Source organism: Vigna unguiculata, chromosome 3 (assembly GCF_037176805.1).
Source record: "Vigna unguiculata cultivar grain cowpea cultivar isolate G323 ecotype 2 chromosome 3, ASM3717680v1, whole genome shotgun sequence".
NCBI classification, from domain to species: Eukaryota; Viridiplantae; Streptophyta; class Magnoliopsida; order Fabales; family Fabaceae; genus Vigna; species Vigna unguiculata.
The window spans coordinates 42,467,835-42,487,692 of NC_140794.1; the positions used below are offsets into that span (position 1 = coordinate 42,467,835).

General features: G+C 31.4%; 2 protein-coding genes across 2 annotated transcripts; both read right to left on the minus strand.

Moving 5' to 3' along the window:
• Window positions 1-12,691: 12,691 nt before the first annotated feature.
• Window positions 12,692-15,076, minus strand: PAS2 (Protein-tyrosine phosphatase-like, PTPLA). Its single transcript, XM_028061888.2, has 9 exons — window positions 14,802-15,076; window positions 14,605-14,716; window positions 14,433-14,451; window positions 14,240-14,328; window positions 14,077-14,130; window positions 13,615-13,685; window positions 13,441-13,522; window positions 13,135-13,231; window positions 12,692-13,032 (listed from the first exon to the last, which is right to left on the minus strand). Exons 1-9 carry the CDS (start codon window positions 14,870-14,872, stop codon window positions 12,962-12,964), a joined length of 666 nt encoding a protein of 221 aa, XP_027917689.1. The 5' UTR covers window positions 14,873-15,076; the 3' UTR covers window positions 12,692-12,961.
• Window positions 15,077-15,907: 831 nt separating this feature from the next.
• Window positions 15,908-19,597, minus strand: LOC114176766 (basic helix loop helix (bHLH) DNA-binding superfamily protein). The gene is made up of 2 exons (XM_028061917.2): window positions 19,423-19,597; window positions 15,908-18,739 (listed from the first exon to the last, which is right to left on the minus strand). The coding sequence occupies exon 2, from the start codon at window positions 18,700-18,702 to the stop codon at window positions 16,087-16,089; it is 2,616 nt and encodes an 871-aa protein (XP_027917718.1). The 5' UTR covers window positions 18,703-18,739; window positions 19,423-19,597; the 3' UTR covers window positions 15,908-16,086.
• Window positions 19,598-19,858: the final 261 nt, after the last annotated feature.

Below are 19,858 nucleotides of genomic sequence, written 5' to 3' on the forward strand. Positions count from 1 at the left end.
ATTGTTGGCGAACAAAAGAAATTAATGTTTCAATAACAGCATTATAAATGTGAATAAACTAAAGTAATAATACTTCGTTAGAAGAATTAATGAACCTTATTTTATCAACGAAAAAATATACTATTGAATGTCTAATTAAATTTATAATATTATATATATATATATATATATATATAGAGAGAGAGAGAAATTCTGTGTGGACATTTATTTTTTTATTTTATTTTTAAATAAAAGTTTTTTTAGATTAAAATAATTATTTTATTAATTTTGCTTTTTAAATGACTGTTTCTTTAAATTTATTATTTTTTTATTTCCTCAATTTTTTAAATGTAATTATTTTTTTAATTATTAAACTAGCTATAAAGTAAATAAATAAAATACAACAAAATTATAAAATTATTTTATTTTATTTTATAATAATAATAATAAATTTATTTTTTATTATCATAAAGTATATATATATATATATATATATATATATATATATATATATATATATATAAATTATATACGTTTATATTATCTCATAATATATATTTATTAAAAACCATAAAAAAATATTAAAGTCATATAGATATATTTTCATACTATATTTTATCACACCTTAGGAAATTAAAACACTTCCTATCATGTCTAGATTTTCCATCTTTATTTCTAAATATATTTCCTAGCACTAAAGAAAATGTCTCATTAATAACCTATTTTAGTGACCAAAAGTTGTTATAAATTATAGTGACTAATTTAGATAACAATTTACAAAAATAAAAATTATTGGCTATTAAAAGTCATTATTATTAATAAAAAAATATAATTGGTCTTTAAATTGATTTTTAAAATGTAGTTACCAAAGTTTTAGCTACCAAAGAAAATTGGTCACTAAACATTAGCTACTAAAGGAATTGATTTGTAAATTAATTTCTAATTAATTAGTAATCGATTATAATTTTTTATTCATCTAGTAACTATTTTAGTAATTAATAATTTTTAATTTTATAAATTGGTATCTAAAGTTATTACTATAGGTTTTGGTCACTAAAATTGGTTGATAAAGAGACATTTTCTTGTAGTGTCATGTAATGTATCATTACACTTTCAAATGATAGAGATAAGTTAATTATTTTATAATTACATAACATGCATATAAAATCACATAATTGTTAGAATTAATTCTATCAGTGACTCATTTGAAATATTATGATGGGCCCAATTGTGATTTAATAAAATATAAAGACTTATTGGTTATTATTATGGGAAATGATAATAAAATAAAATAAAGATAAAGATAAAATAAAAACCAACTTGATGGACGTTGGTTTATAAAAGGAATAGGGGTTTTGTCTCTGGCCATAAGGTTCTTCTCACAGTAACTCATCAAGAATGTATGAGAAGAGAAAGAAAGGCAAAGAGATAGATTGGGAAAAGGTGGTTGAAGGACACACAAGATTACAAATTTGAAGAACGCATATTCACAGGATCTCTCATAGATCAAGGTTAGTGCTCTATTATGTTTTATCGAGTGAGAATCATAACTCTTAAAGATCCTTAATTAATTTTACATGTGTTATCAGAGCCAAGTTGTAGGATTTATGATTCTCCTTTTATGATGTTTGTTTCCAAATTTGTATGAATCCTAATTAAAGTTTGAAGGATTATTGAATATGAATGAACAATACATGCATCAATTCAATCTACGTGTGTGTGAAATCTGAATTTGAATCAATGAATGAACAGTACAATGCATGCGTGATTGCATTTGGCATTGAATGAAAATTAAAAGAAAAAAAAAACGATGTGCATATGGATTTGGAATAATTGCAAAGTGAATGGCATGGAATGAAAGTTGAATGAACGTGTGCTGTGAGTGAACGTGTGAAAAATTGGAAGTTTTCCAATTTCATATTGTGTGAACGTGCACCATGTGAAGTTACATTCCGCTACTGTTAATTTATTTATTAAAATTAAAGTGTAATGCTTTTATTAGTTGATGTCACTAATAAAATTAATATTAATTATTTTATTATATAAATAATTAATAATTTTATTTTAATTTGCAATAATATTTATGTTTGTTATTGTTACATTAAAATTAATGAGGATGCTATATAAAGTCTATAGCAATTAAATGTGTATTTATTTATTTGAAATTAACTATGATAAATTTTGTTAGTCACCAAAGTGGCCAAAATTTTAAAGTTTATATGATTTCAAATTATTAATGTTTTTTATTTTAATTACCCATAGTATGGATGCTAAATTATGAATAATTAAATTTATGGGTTAATTAAAATTCATTAATTATAAGACATTTAAGGATCGCCCAAAGGTTGATTAATTGTTCTCATAATTAATGAACATGATTGTAGATAATTTTGTATGCGTCACTAGTTTTATTTATATACCCAAAGGTAGTAGGTGATTCTAGTTGATGCATATTTTAATTATCAATAATGTTATAATGTGATTAGCATCATTATGTTTATGTTTGTGTATTAGTGGATCTCCCAAAGGAGAACATTAGTATGCATAGAATGATTGTTTATATCTGAATCTGTTTTTACGTTTAGTTTTATGACTCAAAGCATTAATGTTAGGCATGTGTTAATTGCAGTCTCTGTTCCGGTATCTTTACACGCGCATGCTTCGTCTGTTCCAGTCTTTAATGGGTTGAATTTCCCTGACTGGAGTGAGCAAGTCCAATTTCACTTAGGTGTGTTGGATCTTGATCTAGCTCTTCTAGTTGAAAAGCCAGCTGCTATCACGGATGCTAGTAGCAATAAAGAGAAAGCCCATTACAAAGCTTGGGCAAGATCAAACAGACTTAACTTAATGTTTATGAGAATGAGCATAGCAAACAATATAAAGTCAGCTCTTCCCAAAACTGATGACGCAAAAGAATTTATGAAATTTGTGGAAGAGCGCTCCCAAACTGCTGATAAGTCTCTCGCTGGGACACTGATGAGTACGTTGACCACTATGAAGTTTGACGGTTCGCGTACCATGCATGAGCATGTGATCGAGATGACAAATATCGCAGCAAGACTTAAGACTTTAGGAATGGCAGAGTGGATGAAGGTTTTCTCGTGCAGTTCATTCTGAACTCATTACCGTCTGAGCATGGTCCGCTCCAAATGAACTACAACACCATAAAAGACAAGTGGAATGTGCATGAATTGCATAGTATGCTAGTTCAGGAGGAGACCCGACTGAAGAACTTAGGAAGCCACTCTATTCAATATGTGAAGAATCAAGGAGCTGTTGGAAAGAAAGTTGCTAAGAAACATGGAAAGGGTAAAGGACCACTAAAGATTGACGAGTCCTCAACCAAAATCTAGAAGAAAAATGACAAATGTCATTTCTGCGGGAAGTCTGGACATTTCCAGAAGAATTGCATAAAGCGTAAGGCTTGGTTCGAAAAGAAAGGTGAGCATAATGCTTACGTATGTTTTGAATCAAACTTAACTGAAGTTCCCCATAATACGTGGTGGATTGATTTTGGATGTACGACTCATGTTTCTAATGTGATGCAGGGATTTCTTACAACCCGAACCATAAACCCAAATGAGAAGTTTGTCTTCATGGGCAATAAAGAGAAAGTTCTAGTGGAAGCGGTCGGGACTTATCGTCTAATCATCGACACTAGATATCACTAGGAATTTAATTTCTTTGTCTAAACTTGATATTGCTGGATACTCTTTTAAGTTTGGGAATGGTTGTTTCAGTTTGTTTAAGCGTACTTTATTGATTGGATCTGGTACACTTTATGATGGTTTATATAAATTGAATTTAGATAATTTATATGCTGAAACTCTTATGACTTTGCATCACAATGTTGGCACTAAACGTAGTTTAGTGGATGAACGATCTGCTTACTTGTGGCATAAATGTTTGGAACATATTTCCAAAGAAAGAATGCAAAGATTAGTAAAGAATGAAATCCTTCTGGATTTAGATTTTACTGATCTGAATGTGTGTGTGGATTGTATTAAAGGCAAACAAACTAAAGAGAAGTACTTCATCACCTTTATTGATGATTTTTTGCGTTATGGACATGTCTATCTACTGCATGAGAAATCTCAGTCAGTAAATGCCTTGGAAGTTTATATAAATGAAGTGGAAAGGCAATTAGACAGAAAGGTGAAAATCGTAAGGTCTGATAGAGGTGGTGAGTATTATGGAAGATATGATAAAAGTGGACAACACCCTGGTTCGTTCGCTAAGTTCCTTGAGAAACGTGGTATTTGTGCTCAATACACAATGCCAGGAACACCACAACAAAATGGTGTATCAGAAAGGCGTAATTGAACCTTAATGGATATGGTTAGGAGTATGTTAAGTAATTCATGTTTACCTGTATCATTGTGGATGTATGCTTTAAAGACTGTCATGTATTTGTTGAACATGGTTCCTAGTAAAGCTGTTCAAAAGACTCCTTTTGAGTTATGGACGAATAGGAAACCCAGTTTGAGACACCTGTATGTTTGGAGTTTTCAGGCAGAAGTAAGAATATACAATCCACAAGAAAAGAAACTGGATGAAAGAACAATCAATGGATTTTTCATTGGTTATCCAGAAAAATCAAAGGGATATATGTTTTACTGTCCTACCCATAGTACAAGAATCGTTGAAACTGGAAATGCTCGGTTCATTAAAAATGGTGAAACCAGTGGGAGTGAAACTTCACGAAATGTGGAGATTAAGGAAGTTAGAGTACAAGTTCCTATAACTAGTACTTATTTATCAAGAGTTGTTGTTCCACATGTTGTAGAAACTCACAACAATCAAGAAGAACAACAAATTAATGATCCCGAGGTTAATAATGAACCGATAGTAGAACAACCACAAAAAATAGTATTAAGAAGATCTCACAAAGATAAAAAGTATGTTATTTCAAATGATTATGTGGTTTATCTACAAGAGTCAGAAAATGACTTAAGCATTGATAATGATCCAATTTCTTTTTCAGAAGCCATTAATGGTGATAATTCTGATAATTGGTTAGATGCCATGAAAGATGAGCTTAAATCAATGGCACATAATGACGTATGAGACCTTGTGGAATTGCCAGAAGGATGCAAGAGAGTTGGGTGTAAATGAGTCTTTAAGACTAAGCGTGACTCTCAAGGCAATATTGAACGTTACAAGGTCCGTCTTGTTGCCAAAGGTTTTACTCAGAAGGATGACATTGACTATAAGAAAACATTTTCGCCTGTTTCTAAGAAAGATTCTTTTAGAATTATCATGGCATTAATAGCTCATTATGATCTTGAGTTGCATCAAATGGATGTTAAAACTGCTTTTCTGAATGGGGATTTAGAAGAAGATGTATATATGGACCAACCGGTGGGGTTCGCTGAAGAAGGAAAGAAGCACATGGTGTGTAAACTTAAGAGATCGATATATGGACTTAAACAAGCTTCTCAGCAATGGTATCTTAAGTTCAATGATACTATTGTGTCCTTTGGATTTAAGGAAAACACTGTTGATCGGTGTATATATATATCTGAAGGTCAGTGGGAGTAAGTTTATATTTCTGATTCTGTATGTTGATGATATCTTGCTTGCGACTAATGATCTTGGTCTATTAAGTGAGACTAAGAGGTTTCTCTCTAATAACTTTGAAATGAAAAATATGGGTGAGGCATACTATGTGATAGGAATAGAAATATTTCGTGACAGATCACAAGGATTGTTAGGTTTGTCTCAGAATGCATATATTAATAAAGTTTTATAGAGATTTAGAATGGATAAATGTTCAGCATCTCTTGTTCCAATACAGAAAGGAGACAAGTTTAGTCTCATGCAATGTCCAAAGAATGATTTGGAACGGAAATAGATGGAAAATATCCCTTATGCATCTGTTGTTGGGAGTTTGATGTATGCTCAAACCTGTACGAGGCCAGATATTAGCTTTGCAGTTGGTATGCTTGGTAGATACCAAAGTAATCCAGGTCTGGAGCATTGGAAAGCTGCAAAGAAAGTTTTACGATACCTACAAGGAACAAAGAATCACATGCTTACTTATAGAAAATCTGATCACCTTGAGGTGATAGGTTATACAGATTCAGACTTTGCCAACTGTGTGGATACAAGAAAGTCTACATTTGGTTATATGTATCTTTTAGCCGGAGGAGCGATTTCATGGAAAAGTGCGAAGCAGTCTGTCATTGTTGCATCCACCATGGAAGCTGAATTTGTGGCATGCTTTGAGGCCACAGTTCAGGCTAATTGGTTGTGGAACTTTATTTCAGGACTTGGAGTAGTCGACAGTATTTCCAAGCCACTGAAAATTTATTGTGATAATTTCACAGTAGTCTTCTTTTCTAAAAACGACAAGTATTCTAAAGGTGCTAAACATATGGAGTTGAAATACTTTGTCGTTAAATAAGAAGTTCAGAAACGTAAAGTGTCAATAGAACATATTAGCACAGATCTTATGATTGCTGACCCTTTAACAAAAGGATTATCGCCCAAATTGTATGCTGGTCATGTAAAGAATATGGGCATTATGTCTACTAGTGAATGTTGAATGTTAATGTTTTGAATGTTTATGTGACACTTTGAGCTCCCTAATGTATAAATTTCTGAAATCTGTGTTTTCTTCTTTATGTTTATGCATGCAAATTATGATGAAGAAAACAAATTATATTATGTTATTGCTTTGTAAAATGACATTATGTTTGAACCCATTATGGACTTCTCGTTTTAAGGTCATATTAAGGAGAAATAGATGATATAGTAGTACATGGAAGGGATCATGTCGATCAAATGATGTGTGACCGCCATGACTCTTATTATTTATGTATCTTTAATTATGAATAATGATGGAACCAATTTATGCAAGGTCTTTTAATGCACATTACGTTTATGTATTAAATCACATAATGTTATGACATCATATGAGTCAAGTGGGAGAATGTTAGAATTAATTGACGAATTAATTCTATTAGTGACTCATTTGAAATATTATGATGGGCCCAATTGTGATTTAATAAAATATAAAGACTTATTGATTATTATTATGAGAAGTGATAATAAAATAAAATAAAGATAAAATAAAAACCAACTTGATGGACGTTGGTTTATAAAAGGAATAGGGGTTCTGTCTCTGGCCATAAGGTTATTCTCACAGTAACCCATCAAGAACGTGTGAGAAGAGAAAGAAAGGCAAAGAGATAGATTGGGAAACAGTGGTTGAAGAGCACACAAGATTACAAATTTGAAGAACGCATATTCACAGGATCTCTCATGGATCAAGGTTAGTGCTCTATTATGTTTTATCGGGTGAGAATCATAACTCTTAAAGATCCTTAATTAATTTTACAATAATAACACACACTTTTGTTAAAGAGAACTCACAAAATATCATAATTGAACTACTTGTATACAAAATTAGAGGAATCATTAAATGTATATCAATCAATGGTGTAATTTGATGCCCTAGCGTTCTCTAGAAGACTTGTACTAACATGTTCTAACATAAACTAGCACTCAATTCGTCATAAATCTTAGATAAAAATTAAACCTCAGTTTCTTACATTGAATTATTACTAACCTGTGCTTAAAAAGCCTTTATACAATAATCTCTTTTAGTCGTCATCTAAAATATTATATGCATGATTAGATCCACACTGAAATATAAGATATTTCTTTTTTTCTAAATGAATTTTTTGTTTAATACTTTGACCATTGGTGTCATAATAGTATCCCATGTATTCTCACATATAAAGGGCAACACACTCGTAAAGGGACACATGAAGAGCAACATATCTTATAAATATTCCTTGTAATTTACAACACAAGCTATACCATATTAATGCATTCACTTTATCATCATCAATAAACATATCAGGCATTCATCTCAACACAACAATCACATATATAAATATATAACATCATATGTTCATCATCAACATCATCATCACCATTGTATAGATATCATTTGAGTGACCTTACTTCTTGAAACTAAGTAAGATTTTTTTGCTTTAGCAATATTATGTTGCTTAAGCAATAGTTCCAAAAAGAATAGTTGGTTTTATCTCTCATTTGCTCAAAAGTTCATTCAATGCTTGAGTGTCATCCCAATTTTTAAGTGACAATATTTATTGTATCACCAAAAAAGCTTTAAAATCACCAATCTCATTTTTTTGTCAATTCCTAAGTGACCATATTGTCATTTGAGAATTGATACATAGTTGCGTTGTCACGCAAGTTCTAGAATTTCATGCTGCATCATCACTTCAATGCTTCATACCCTCTTTATATGATTTTTCATTAGTTTGTGTTTGTAACCAAATGCATTTTGGCAAGACATCACAATATAGTTTAGGTAAATTGTTCATCATTCCCTTTAGTGACATTTACTTCTTTTTCCTTCTTATAAATTTCTAATCAACAATTCTAAAGCCATCCAACATTGAAGTATGAGTTTGAGGACTTCTTATTATCATGCATTGAACTAAAAGTTGTACAATTTGTGTTAAGTGTGGCCACAACTTTGTTAGGATTAAGAGGTTTATTAACCATGCCATTTTTTTTGTTACATTTGTTATTAGTGTTATCTTGAAAGGTTCCTTTACTCGTGTTTGGATGAATGAGTTTGAAAAAAAAGAGAATGGAACATTAACTTTTAGTATAATTAAATTTTTCCTATATAAAATATAGAAAAACTAAAGGATATAATAGAAAATGTTGTATAAATTTTTTGTCATTTTAGTAAAGTCAAAAGCAATTTACTAGAATAATACACAATAATTAGTTGTTAGATTAATAGAGGCTAATTATATTAAATATTGTTGTTAAACAACCCAAACACATTCATAAATGATAATTTGATAAAAATGACACCACAAATGTTAAGGATAAAAGATAAATAAAAAATAACAAAAAGTCATACATGGAAAAAGGTACATGCTGACTAAAGTGTTAATAAACTTCAATTTATGTTCGTGACAAAATTAGCTATACTTAAACATTAGAACACAAAGTTTCTCTCTTAGTAAACTCTAACTTAACTCTCATAGTTTTCTATTTCTACAATTGAACTTATAGCTTTTAGTTAACGTTAATTGTCATTGTATGTTCATTTATATAACAACATATATATAGTAACTAACTTGTGTGAAACATGGAAAAACTTACAGAGAATAGAAATGAATAGTATTTATTGTTACTGAGTTGAATCATCATTTGAGAAACTTTTCTAAATAGTTTCAATAAAAAGATAAGAGATTGGACATTCTACTAAGACTACCTACTATATGTGTTGGAATATGCATATCGTATATTGGATAGTTTGATGAAGTTAAATAGTTTAAGAACTAATATTTTATTGAACCAATCTTGGCTTAACACAAATATTTTAAGTGAGGCTCCCCACCTACTACTGAGTCCATCACAAACTTAATTATCAATCAATTAATCAAATCCATTCAATGAAATAATTTGTTGCATAATAAAACGTTTTTAATCATATCAAATATCGAGACCTTCATCATCTTGACAAACCCTTAAACAATCTTCTTTCTTAAAATATGTAGCTTGATGTTAATGTATTTCATTATTTCATTATAGACTGATTATTGGATAACAATGTAGCCCTCTTGTTGTCATTGTAAACATTAACAACCTAGTCTTGCATCTTCAATTATCTAGCTACAATTGTAAGCATAAGGCTTCCTTGAATGCATTTATCACGGAAGTATACTTTAATTTAGTGGTCGAAAAAGTTAACACCTTTTGTAGATTGACCTTTTATTCGATCCCAATGTCATACATAGTAAATTATTATTTTTTAGTGAAAATTAAAATTAGTTTATTTTTCAAACTTTTGCTCAATTTAGTTCTCAACTTTAGAAATGCGTTAATTTAATTTTTATAAAATAATTTTGTTAAATTTATTTGACGTTTCAAACAAGTTTTTCAAGTAACATTGAAACAAAAATGTATCAAGCGGTGTAAACAACTAAAATGTTATCATGAAACATATTTAAAACGTCAAATAAACTTAACAAAATTTGGTTAAAATGACTAAACCTAAATATTTCTAAAGTTAGAGAATTAAATTAAACAAAATTTTTAAAAATTGACTTATTTAAATTTTCACTTCAAATTATGAAAAAAAAAATTTAACCCCGATATAGTCATACTTCACAGTCGTGTAGTTATCAAATATTAATGCAGGCCAAATAAATAAATGCATGGCAACCAACAGCTACATCCCACTAACTTCCGCACAATACCTCATAAAATCCATTAAGGATGTATATAGACTACCTACCCATTTCACAATTTATGAATTATTTAAATTCATTGATTAATTTTTTTATTTTTATTTTTATTTTTAAATACTTTATTTAAATAACTCAATTTAAATTCAATATATTTTTTAACAAAGTATTTCAATTGGTACTAAGTTTTAAAAAATATTTTAATAGTAAAAACCTTTGATAATTCAAAAATTATTATTTTTGTGATATTTTTTTAGTTAATGATGGTCAAAATAATGTTTTGATCATAGTCCATAAGATTTGTTTACTTTACGACAAAGTTCTTCTTAATTAAATCATAGTTATTTTAGTTGATATTGGTCAAAGTTATTTGTTTACTAATATCAGCTAAAGAAAACCCATGAATTAGCATTGACTAAAAGAATTTGAGTCAACAATAAATAAAAAATTTCCCATTTGACATTTGAAAAAATAAATTCTAATGTTGAGACCTCAACCAGCATCAGTAAAAAAAATATGTTTAGTCAATAATACTCCAATCTTGATGAAGTCGATCACATCTGTACCCCAACTTCTTAGTATTATTTGTCACGAGACAAGTTAATGTATCATTCACATATAAGTTACTTTTATCGTATTCTAAAATTAGTTTATCTATAAATTAGATTATTTAAAAAAAACAGTGAATACATAACTAATACATTCATTTCATTTCGCGCAAAATCTTTGATTAGTATTAGTTCAATTCGTAATTTGTACTTATATTTATGTTTTTGATATTCTTTTAATTTAATTGAGTTTCTTATATTTTAAAACTTACTTAATTTAATATCCTTTTAAGAAAAAAACTCGATGTAATCTCTTTAGTTGAATTGACAGTTGTTTGGAATCGTCACTTATGTCTTCCACGGATCAAAATATGAATCTTTTGTATATAAAAATTTGGACAATTTAATATTTGAAAATGTGTCACATGTTAAAATTAGAAGAGTTCTAAAATAAAAAATATCAAAATTTTGACATGTGACAAATCTAGATTTTAATATGGAACACTTTTTAAATGGTGTTAACATCAATATAACATAAGTGATCATATTAAATGATTTTACAAATATAAAAATCAAAAGGAATCATAGATTATATGAAATAAATTACTAATTAACTTTTTTTCTTATATTTTGTTTTCTATCGGTAAAATTTATTTGAAACCATCAATTTTGATGAGTCCCACTCTCCTGATTTAAAAGTGAGATCCACCTATATTAATAATATTCTAATAAAGCTCACCCCATCACAAAGAGTGTAATAAAGAAAGTGTAAAAGAAAAGTGTTCATAGCATTCTTCTTCCTACTTCCTTTAGTTAAGTCCAGGCTCGATATAATTTTAAGATATCGTACTTGTTCTTTAAATGAGTTACGAGTTTGAGTTTAGGCCTGTAGCTATGTGACATTGCTTCGCATCATATCAGCAGGAACATGGAATTTAGTCCAACAACCGTGTAAAAGTATCATGCATCTAAAAGTCTAACCCTAACTTTCATGATCCATCATTATATAGTGGTGGAGAGCATATCACCCAAAATTTAAAGACTCCTCTTAGAGTAAGAAAGCCTCAAAAGTGCACAAGTGTGTTCCCTCTTGAATTAAAGAGGATTATATTCAGAACTTTAATTTAAATCAACTCTAAATGTGCTAGAACAGTTACCATCCCATATTCCAAATCACTCATTCTATATCATCATCTCATGAAATTCTCACATCTTTAGTGTTTATAAATCTCTATGCTCTCAAAGTTGTATGAAGGTTACAAGGTAAAGTATGATTGTTATAAATTCAAGGTGAGTTGGAAAATGAGTAAGATAAACGATATATAAGAGGAAAAGAGATTTGTAAATTTATTGTTTTAAGAATTTGTGTTAGTAGTAATGCCTTGATTTTTAATTTGAGTTTGTAACTTATAGATGTCTCTTCTAAAAAAACTTCGTAATAATATGAGAGTCGATGATTCATCTTGGTGACGATTCAGATAAATAGAGTATAACGTAAGTGAAGAATCACAATGGTATCAGAGTCGATAGTTCATCTTAGTAGTAACTTGGATGAGTATGATATAAAGTAGATGAAGAATCTTAAAATTTAAGAGTTCTTTATATAGAAAGTCTTCTATTTCAGGAGAGTGTGTCTTGCTATAAAATGACGGTACAAAGGAATGATCATCACTAAGATACAATGTTTGAGAGGAAGGTGCTCCAATGTGGAGATACTCACACTCACACTCGAGAGAGATTGTTAGAAATTTAAGATGTATTGAAAATTTCACATCGGATCAAAATTTGTAAGATAAACAATATGTAAAATAACCTATAAACTAATTACCTTAAAATTTAAGGTTAAAAGTGACGTCGTGATCTCTCATATGGACTTATTCACAATTCATTGAGGTCAAATCTCCATGATGTCTCCCCTAAAGAAAAACCTCACTGATTTATTATTTGATGTTAAACATCTATAGCATATGATTGAGAAACAGACAACTATAGGAAGCTACACTGCACCATGTTACCGAAAAGCAAATACATTAGTTTATCTATCTCTGGCATGCTGCCTTTCAATGATACACATTAACAAGAAAATCAATTGTTTCCGAGGTGCCTCTGTATGTGGATTCAAACCAAGACATGACCTATGTATGTCCTAAGTTTGACCCCAAATCAATGTAAACTACATATATTGCATTACTCTCTCTTGGATTTGGAGAGAGCTCTCTTTCTCTGTGCAAGCATGTATGTATACAAGTGAGGAGTACCTGCATATAATGATACCAAATCGATCACTTAAAATACAGTCAGCGAAATAAATATTACCCTAAGGTTATATCAATAACAGTGCAAAGATGTTCTGTTCATGCCTGGAACGTAGATTCCCAGTGCAGCAATGGCAGCATAAAAGTAATCAAATGACGAGTTCCATTTGTTTGGCATCCTTATGCAATACTTCTCAGAAGCCTGAAAATACTTGTCAGATTAACTCAACTCCAACTTACTGAGAAACTATCAAATATTTTCACCATATTGTATCATAAGTAATAGACTATTCTCCTCCATTTCCATTTTATCATTCTAGTAATGCTACGAAATTACACAAGACAACACACATGTTGCAGCTTTAGATCTAATGATTCTAAAGTGTACATTTGGCAACCAAATTAATTTACCTTGATGAACGGTAGTGCGATGTATATTAGGCCAATTTCACTGCTTATGCCTGTTGGATACAAAACTATGAAGCTGCTGTATCTGCAAAGAAACAATTTGTAATTGATGTAAGAAAAAATTGATTTGCCAATTGCTATACTCCATGAACAAGGCTTAGCAATCAAACTTCGTACCTAAGCCACAAAAGCCATGATGGAGTAAATCCAAAAGTCTCTTTGAATCCAAAGAAAGAATACCGAATGATCTACAATTGCAACAACAAAGAAGATAAATATTTATCTTCATTAATACTTCTCTTACCTTTGTAATCAATGAATTCACTACAGAAACAAACAGAGGAATCCAATTACAGAAGAAAATAGGTCACCGAGCCAAAAAAATTGCTGTCACCCCAATCAACGCTTCAAATTTCATACTATTAGGTTCTTCTAAGTTTTAGACATCAAATTTGAACATTAGCATAACAGAGGTGGCATTTATTTGAAGTAAGTAATGTCATCTTCATGCAGGAAGTGCTCTATAACTTATAACCATTCTGCAGAAGTTTGTTATGGCTAGCTAACATCAAACAAAAAGAACAAAAAGCCAAACAAATAATTTGAACATCACATGAAAGAGCAATCACAAACACTTACCTCTGCGATGGACCAGCTGATTAGTAGGGAGGTAACAAGCACATGAGACTGAGTCTGGTGATAAAAGATGGGGCAACTTTTCAGTAGAAGAATATGATTGAATACTGAACAAACAAATTAAATGCGTTCAACAAAAAATAAAATAATCCAATTTTTTCTTCACCTCAGGAAAACTCCATAAAATGCCCCAAGTCAAGAACAGCCTTGAACTTATCTGTGGCAACGTCGCTGTTATTGGAGATCTCACCAGTCCTTCACAAAAGAAAATAACACAGAATTTCATAAACAAACCAACTCTAACTTCAATTTTCATTTTCGTTAAGCATAACCCCACACATTGAGAACAGATTACTCACCTACTAAACCATGAAGAATCTAGCTCACCATTCAGTAGAAAGCCCACCAAACAAAAAGTTAGAAAAAACTCGAGATAGATAATTCCAACAAGAAACTTGAACAAATTGCTTGAAAAAATCAAAAGGGGGTGTCCGTAGTTCCGAAAAATCAAAAACCTTTAGGAACAATTACCTCTAGCACAGCAGCTGTTTGAGAAAAAAGCAGAGGCTTTTCTGCTGCATCGTAAACATGCTCATGACCCGATTCGTTCAACGTTTTGAGAACAAAATACAGAACTTGACACCTGAACAAATTATTAGAGATATTTGAGAAAGGGCAAGAGATGAATGAATCATGACGTTATAAAGAGAAAGGGTGAGTAAGTGTACCATCCAAACAAAACGGTCCAATTGTAAAGGGAGAGATAGAGGCGCCTTAGAAGTGAGAAAAACCCAGCCATGAAGAGAGATCTAGGACTAGACGAAGAAACAAGAGTGCAAAATTCAGAGATCGAAAAGGAATATTTTAAGGATGTGTTAGTTAATTACTGAGTAGGAGATTTAACGTGGGATGAGGTGTCTGGTAACAGATTTTAAGATGGTTTGGTTGAGAAGCTCAACTCCTCAACTACTTTTGTATCGTAATAACATGCCAGTGGGACTGAGAACAGTTATCTGTTGGAAGATCCAAGTACAAAATATGAATGTATCTGTAATTCGAATCATATACTGTGATTTATCGTAATTAGAATATACAAAAATTGAACACATAAATATTGTTTTGGGTATATTTTAAATATCTTAACCAAACTTGATTAACAGTGTTATTCTTTTATTTACATTAATAGTATTTATAATTTATAATTTATAAGTAATTTATTACTGTAAGACTAAAGTTTATTGCTATCATAATAACAAGTTTCGACATAAAGAAATACAAGAATTTCAAGAAATATTAAAGATTAGTTCAAGTGTTTTAACTGAAACACAGTACTTATAAAATAATGCTAATAAATTTATAATAATGTAAATGAGATAATATAAAAGTCGTTGGTGAGACCATTCAACATATTTTGAACCAAAATAATAAAATGTAATTACAATATCATCTTGAGTACTCAACATATCAAAACAATTTAAGAAAAACTTAATTAAAAATATTTAAATCGATCAAAAACTTAAAATTTAATTAAATTTAAATTTTTATGAACCGTGATATATGACATCGTTTTCATATACGGAAAAACTTTCTCCAATGCCTTTAAAATAAATAAAATGAGAAGAACGAAGTAATTCATGTATAAGAATCATCATCCTAGTTAACTTTTTGAATATACAAGTAGTCAATCATAATTCTAGATTTCCAACTCCATTATACAACAAACCCTTTTCTAATATAAATTGTAACTAATATCTTTAGTATTATTGTATGGAGTTTCTCCCCCTTAGTATCCATTTCTCTTCTTCATTATATAGTTTATTTTAATTTCGAGATGCTTATGTAACGAACATCTGTATTGAGAAAAAAAAAGGGTAAACAAAGAAGGAAATACAAATAAATAAATGCCATATACAATCCAAAGAATGGTCAAGTAACTGCATGATCTTTTTGTCGGAAATACAAGACAAAGAATGATCATGATGACCTTTTTTTGCTGAAAATACAAACACATTCCTATTCTTCTAACAAATTTAGCTCCTTGAATGGTGATCTAGTATCAGAATTGGCTTCAAGTTTCTTCATTCTCGTGGGAGACTGAATAAATATATTCTCCTTTACGTGAAAAGCACCATCTGTTTTCAAATTCATTACTGGACAACCATTCTCAAAAGACTGCACCATGCTTCTCAACATGTCCATTAATAGAGTGTCTTCAGCAGATAACTCATTGATTTTGTCACTGAATCCCTGAATAAAAGCTAACAAGCTTTCCCTTTCTGATGACAGTCCCGTAGCATTTTCAAGCAATTTTCCATTCTCCATCTTGAGTTTCTGAAGCAAAGAATCTGAATTTCTTAGCTTAGTCACCATTTCATCATTCAACTCCATTACTTTGGCTTGTTTAGCACTCAATTGCTCCACTTGCTGCATAAGTTCATCCATTCTCTTGTCTTTTCCTTTCATAAGCAGGACAAGATTATTTTTCTCATCCTCAAAGGTTCTTTCTATTGTGCCTTTCTCAATCACAGTTTTTTCAAATTCTTTCTGGAGCTCTTCTAGAATCTTGTCCTTTTCCGCTATCATCTGGAGATATCTGACATTATCAGATTCAAAGGACCCTGCTGATTCCTCCCTCGCTCTTAGTTCATGTTCCAATAGCTCAACTTGTTGTTGCAGATAATTTAGGCTCCTCTCTTTCTCTTCTAACATATAAACCAAGTTGTCTTTCTCTTGCTTGAGGCTTTCGCCAAAGTCTACTTGTACAAGAAGTGAAGTTTCCAGTTCTCTACGCACCACATGATTTTCTTCTAGTTCATTCTTCAAGCGCTCAACAATTGGCTTCCATATTTGCAATTCAAATTCCACTTCATTTCTTTCACATATTGTCTCATCCAATTCAATGATTACACTGTCTAAAGCATCATGAACCTCTTTAAGCTGTTCTTTAAAGTTACATTCCATATGCAAAACCTTCTCTTTGAGAATCAGCTGACTCGTGGTTGATTCCTCCAGCTCATTTTGCAGTTCATTTTGCAAGACCTTGTGCCTATCCAGTTCAGTTTGCAGTTCATTTTGCAAAACCTTGTGCCTATCCAGTTCAGTTTGCAGTAGTTCATTGTTGAATCCATTACACTCACCCTCTCTAAAACATGCTGCTATCTCACGTTCTTCATTTAGGCTTTTCTGGGCACTCATCAAAGCAGCATCTTTCATCTCCAACTGTTTCATCAGTTGAAAAATCTCCTCTTCTCTCGCTTCGTTGATGAGGTCCATCTCATCCTTACCACTAACATGCTTCAAATGAGCCTCAGAAATTCCCTGTTTCAACACTAACAGCATCACAGACATCTCCTCATTCAACAACTTCATCTCAATGGATAAAGAATGAGACCTTTCTAGTTCCATCTGGAGGCCTTCAACTGCTTCAATTTTCGTTTCCAACTCAGATTGACACCTATTCAGGTCTTCTGTCAACTGTTTTAGCATCAAGTTCCACTCAGCTTCTTTAGCCTTTAAATTAGAGGAACACTCTCTATGAGTGTGTTCCAAACTTCTGAGCCTGGACCGTAACTTTGACTGCGAATATGAAGCTCCTGCCTCTTGAATTTGAGCTTCCTGGAGTTCTTTGAGGGACATCCGCAGCTCTTGATTTTCTTGCTCTAGCTTATCAATTCTGTATTTTGACTCTTTATTATATGCCTCTTTTGTTTTTAGCAAATATCTCAAATCCGCAATATCTTTGTCACGGTCAGTGTTTAAGCAATCTAGTTGTAACCTAGAATCCTGGTACTCATTACTAGCATCGTCAAGCTGCACCTTAAGATTAGAAACTTCAACTTCCAGCCGCTTTTTCTGGCTTTCTACATGAGCAAGAGCTTGGTGGCAAGTGTGTATCTGGTGTTGTAAATCCTCTGATATTCTGGTCTGAGAGTCTAACCTTGTCTGAAGTGAAGAAATCTCATCTATCAATGTACATTGTTCCATCTCCCACTCCTTCTTGCAAGACTTAAACTGCAGTCGAAGTCTATCATGTGCTTCTTCTAGATGCTTAAACTGTTCCTTCTTCCATTTTAATTGATCTTCCACCTTCCTGCTTTCCTCCTCTAATTTCTGGAGCATGTCATCTCTTTCTCTTAGTTCTTTGGATACTCTGTTTTTTTTCTCTGATTCCAAACACTTCTCCTTTGAAACCAAAAGGCAACCTTTCAGTCTTTCAATATCTTGTTTGCACATATAAATCTGTTGTTCCTGGTTCTGTGTCTTCTCATTTGCCTCCTCTAAGGCCAACACCAGCCCTCTTTTTTCTTCTTCCAACTTTTTCAACTTGTCATCACAATCCGCTCGAAGTTTATCATTTGCAGCACTGAGATGTTTGATTATTGTCTCCTTTCTATTCAAATTCCCTTTGAGATCTTCACATTCTAGCTTTGTCTCAGAGATCTCATCTTCCTGTTGAAGCAGCTTTTGGTCCAGCTTCTCAGCTTTGCACTTTGCTTCCTGTATCTGTTTGATCTGTGCATTATGGGATTTCTTCAAGTTCTCAAGCAAATCTGTCTTGGTTCTAAGTTCTGCCTTCAGTTCTTCTATTTCTGCTTTTGCTTCATCGAGCTCTTCGTAAACCTTGTCCATTTCTTTTCACATTTAAGACATTCAAGACAAACCTGGTCTGCAAGCATTGTTCAGATTAAATCAAGTGTTCTTATCCCCACCAAAAACACGAAAAGTAAAGAGGTATTGATTAAAGTAAAAACTCAAACTTGGCATTTCATTTAACTTGTACTTGTTCAAAATTAACTTAAAAAAAAACGTTTTAACAAAAGAATTTGCTGAATGAACTCCAAAATGAACCATTACTAGATAAAGTTTCCTAAAATATTCAGGAGTATTCCTAGGGTAACTATGGATCATGATAAGAATCATATTCGGAACAATATCTAACTTTACGTCTCTAAGAGACACTCCTCTTCGTAAAAGCATATCCCAAACAATCAGAAATTAAAAAAAAAAAAAAGTAACATTATTCAAGCACTTATCTTCGAAGCATTAACTAAGAGACATTACACTACAAATCTTACACAAAGGCTAAATGGTTCACTTTGCCATATGAAAGCAGTAAAATTCCTGAAAATCATTTAACATACAGACTTCAGTACATTACATAAAATCAAACCTCGTATCCCGCTAACGTTAACAAATAATCTGATTTAGTACATTTTTTTAAATGATCAAGTTACTTGCAATCACTGGTTTCGGACAAAGGAGTTCAAAATCATAAAAAAAAATTCTCAGAATTTCCAAGTCTTTTTTGGGACGGTTTCAAGATAAAAGGTAAGAAACCCAGAAACTGACCTGGCTTGATGGAAGAGCAGAAGAAAGTATTGCTTTGGAGTGAAGATGGAGAATGCAAAATGGAGAGAAAGAGAGACGCTGATCAGAAGTGACCGTTATTGTGCACTAACTGCTTTTCATGTGAGATAAAAACGAAACCAGAAAAGGAGATAATGCAATGGGTAGATATTATCGTTGCTTTCGAAATGAGGAAACTAGCCGTTGAAACTGAAAGTTAGTAGATTAAAGTACTGAAAATTTGTTTGGTCATGTTAACTTTGTTTGGGCTAAAACTTGGTTTCTGTAGATGGGCTTTCGACACATTTATTGCGTCAAATGAAGGGGACTGCTATTCACACCCTTTCTACTATTCACAGTTCCTTTTAATTTAATTTTCTTTTATTTGAAATACTCAAGAAATTAGTCTCATTTTGTCCATTTTTATGGTTTTTATGGT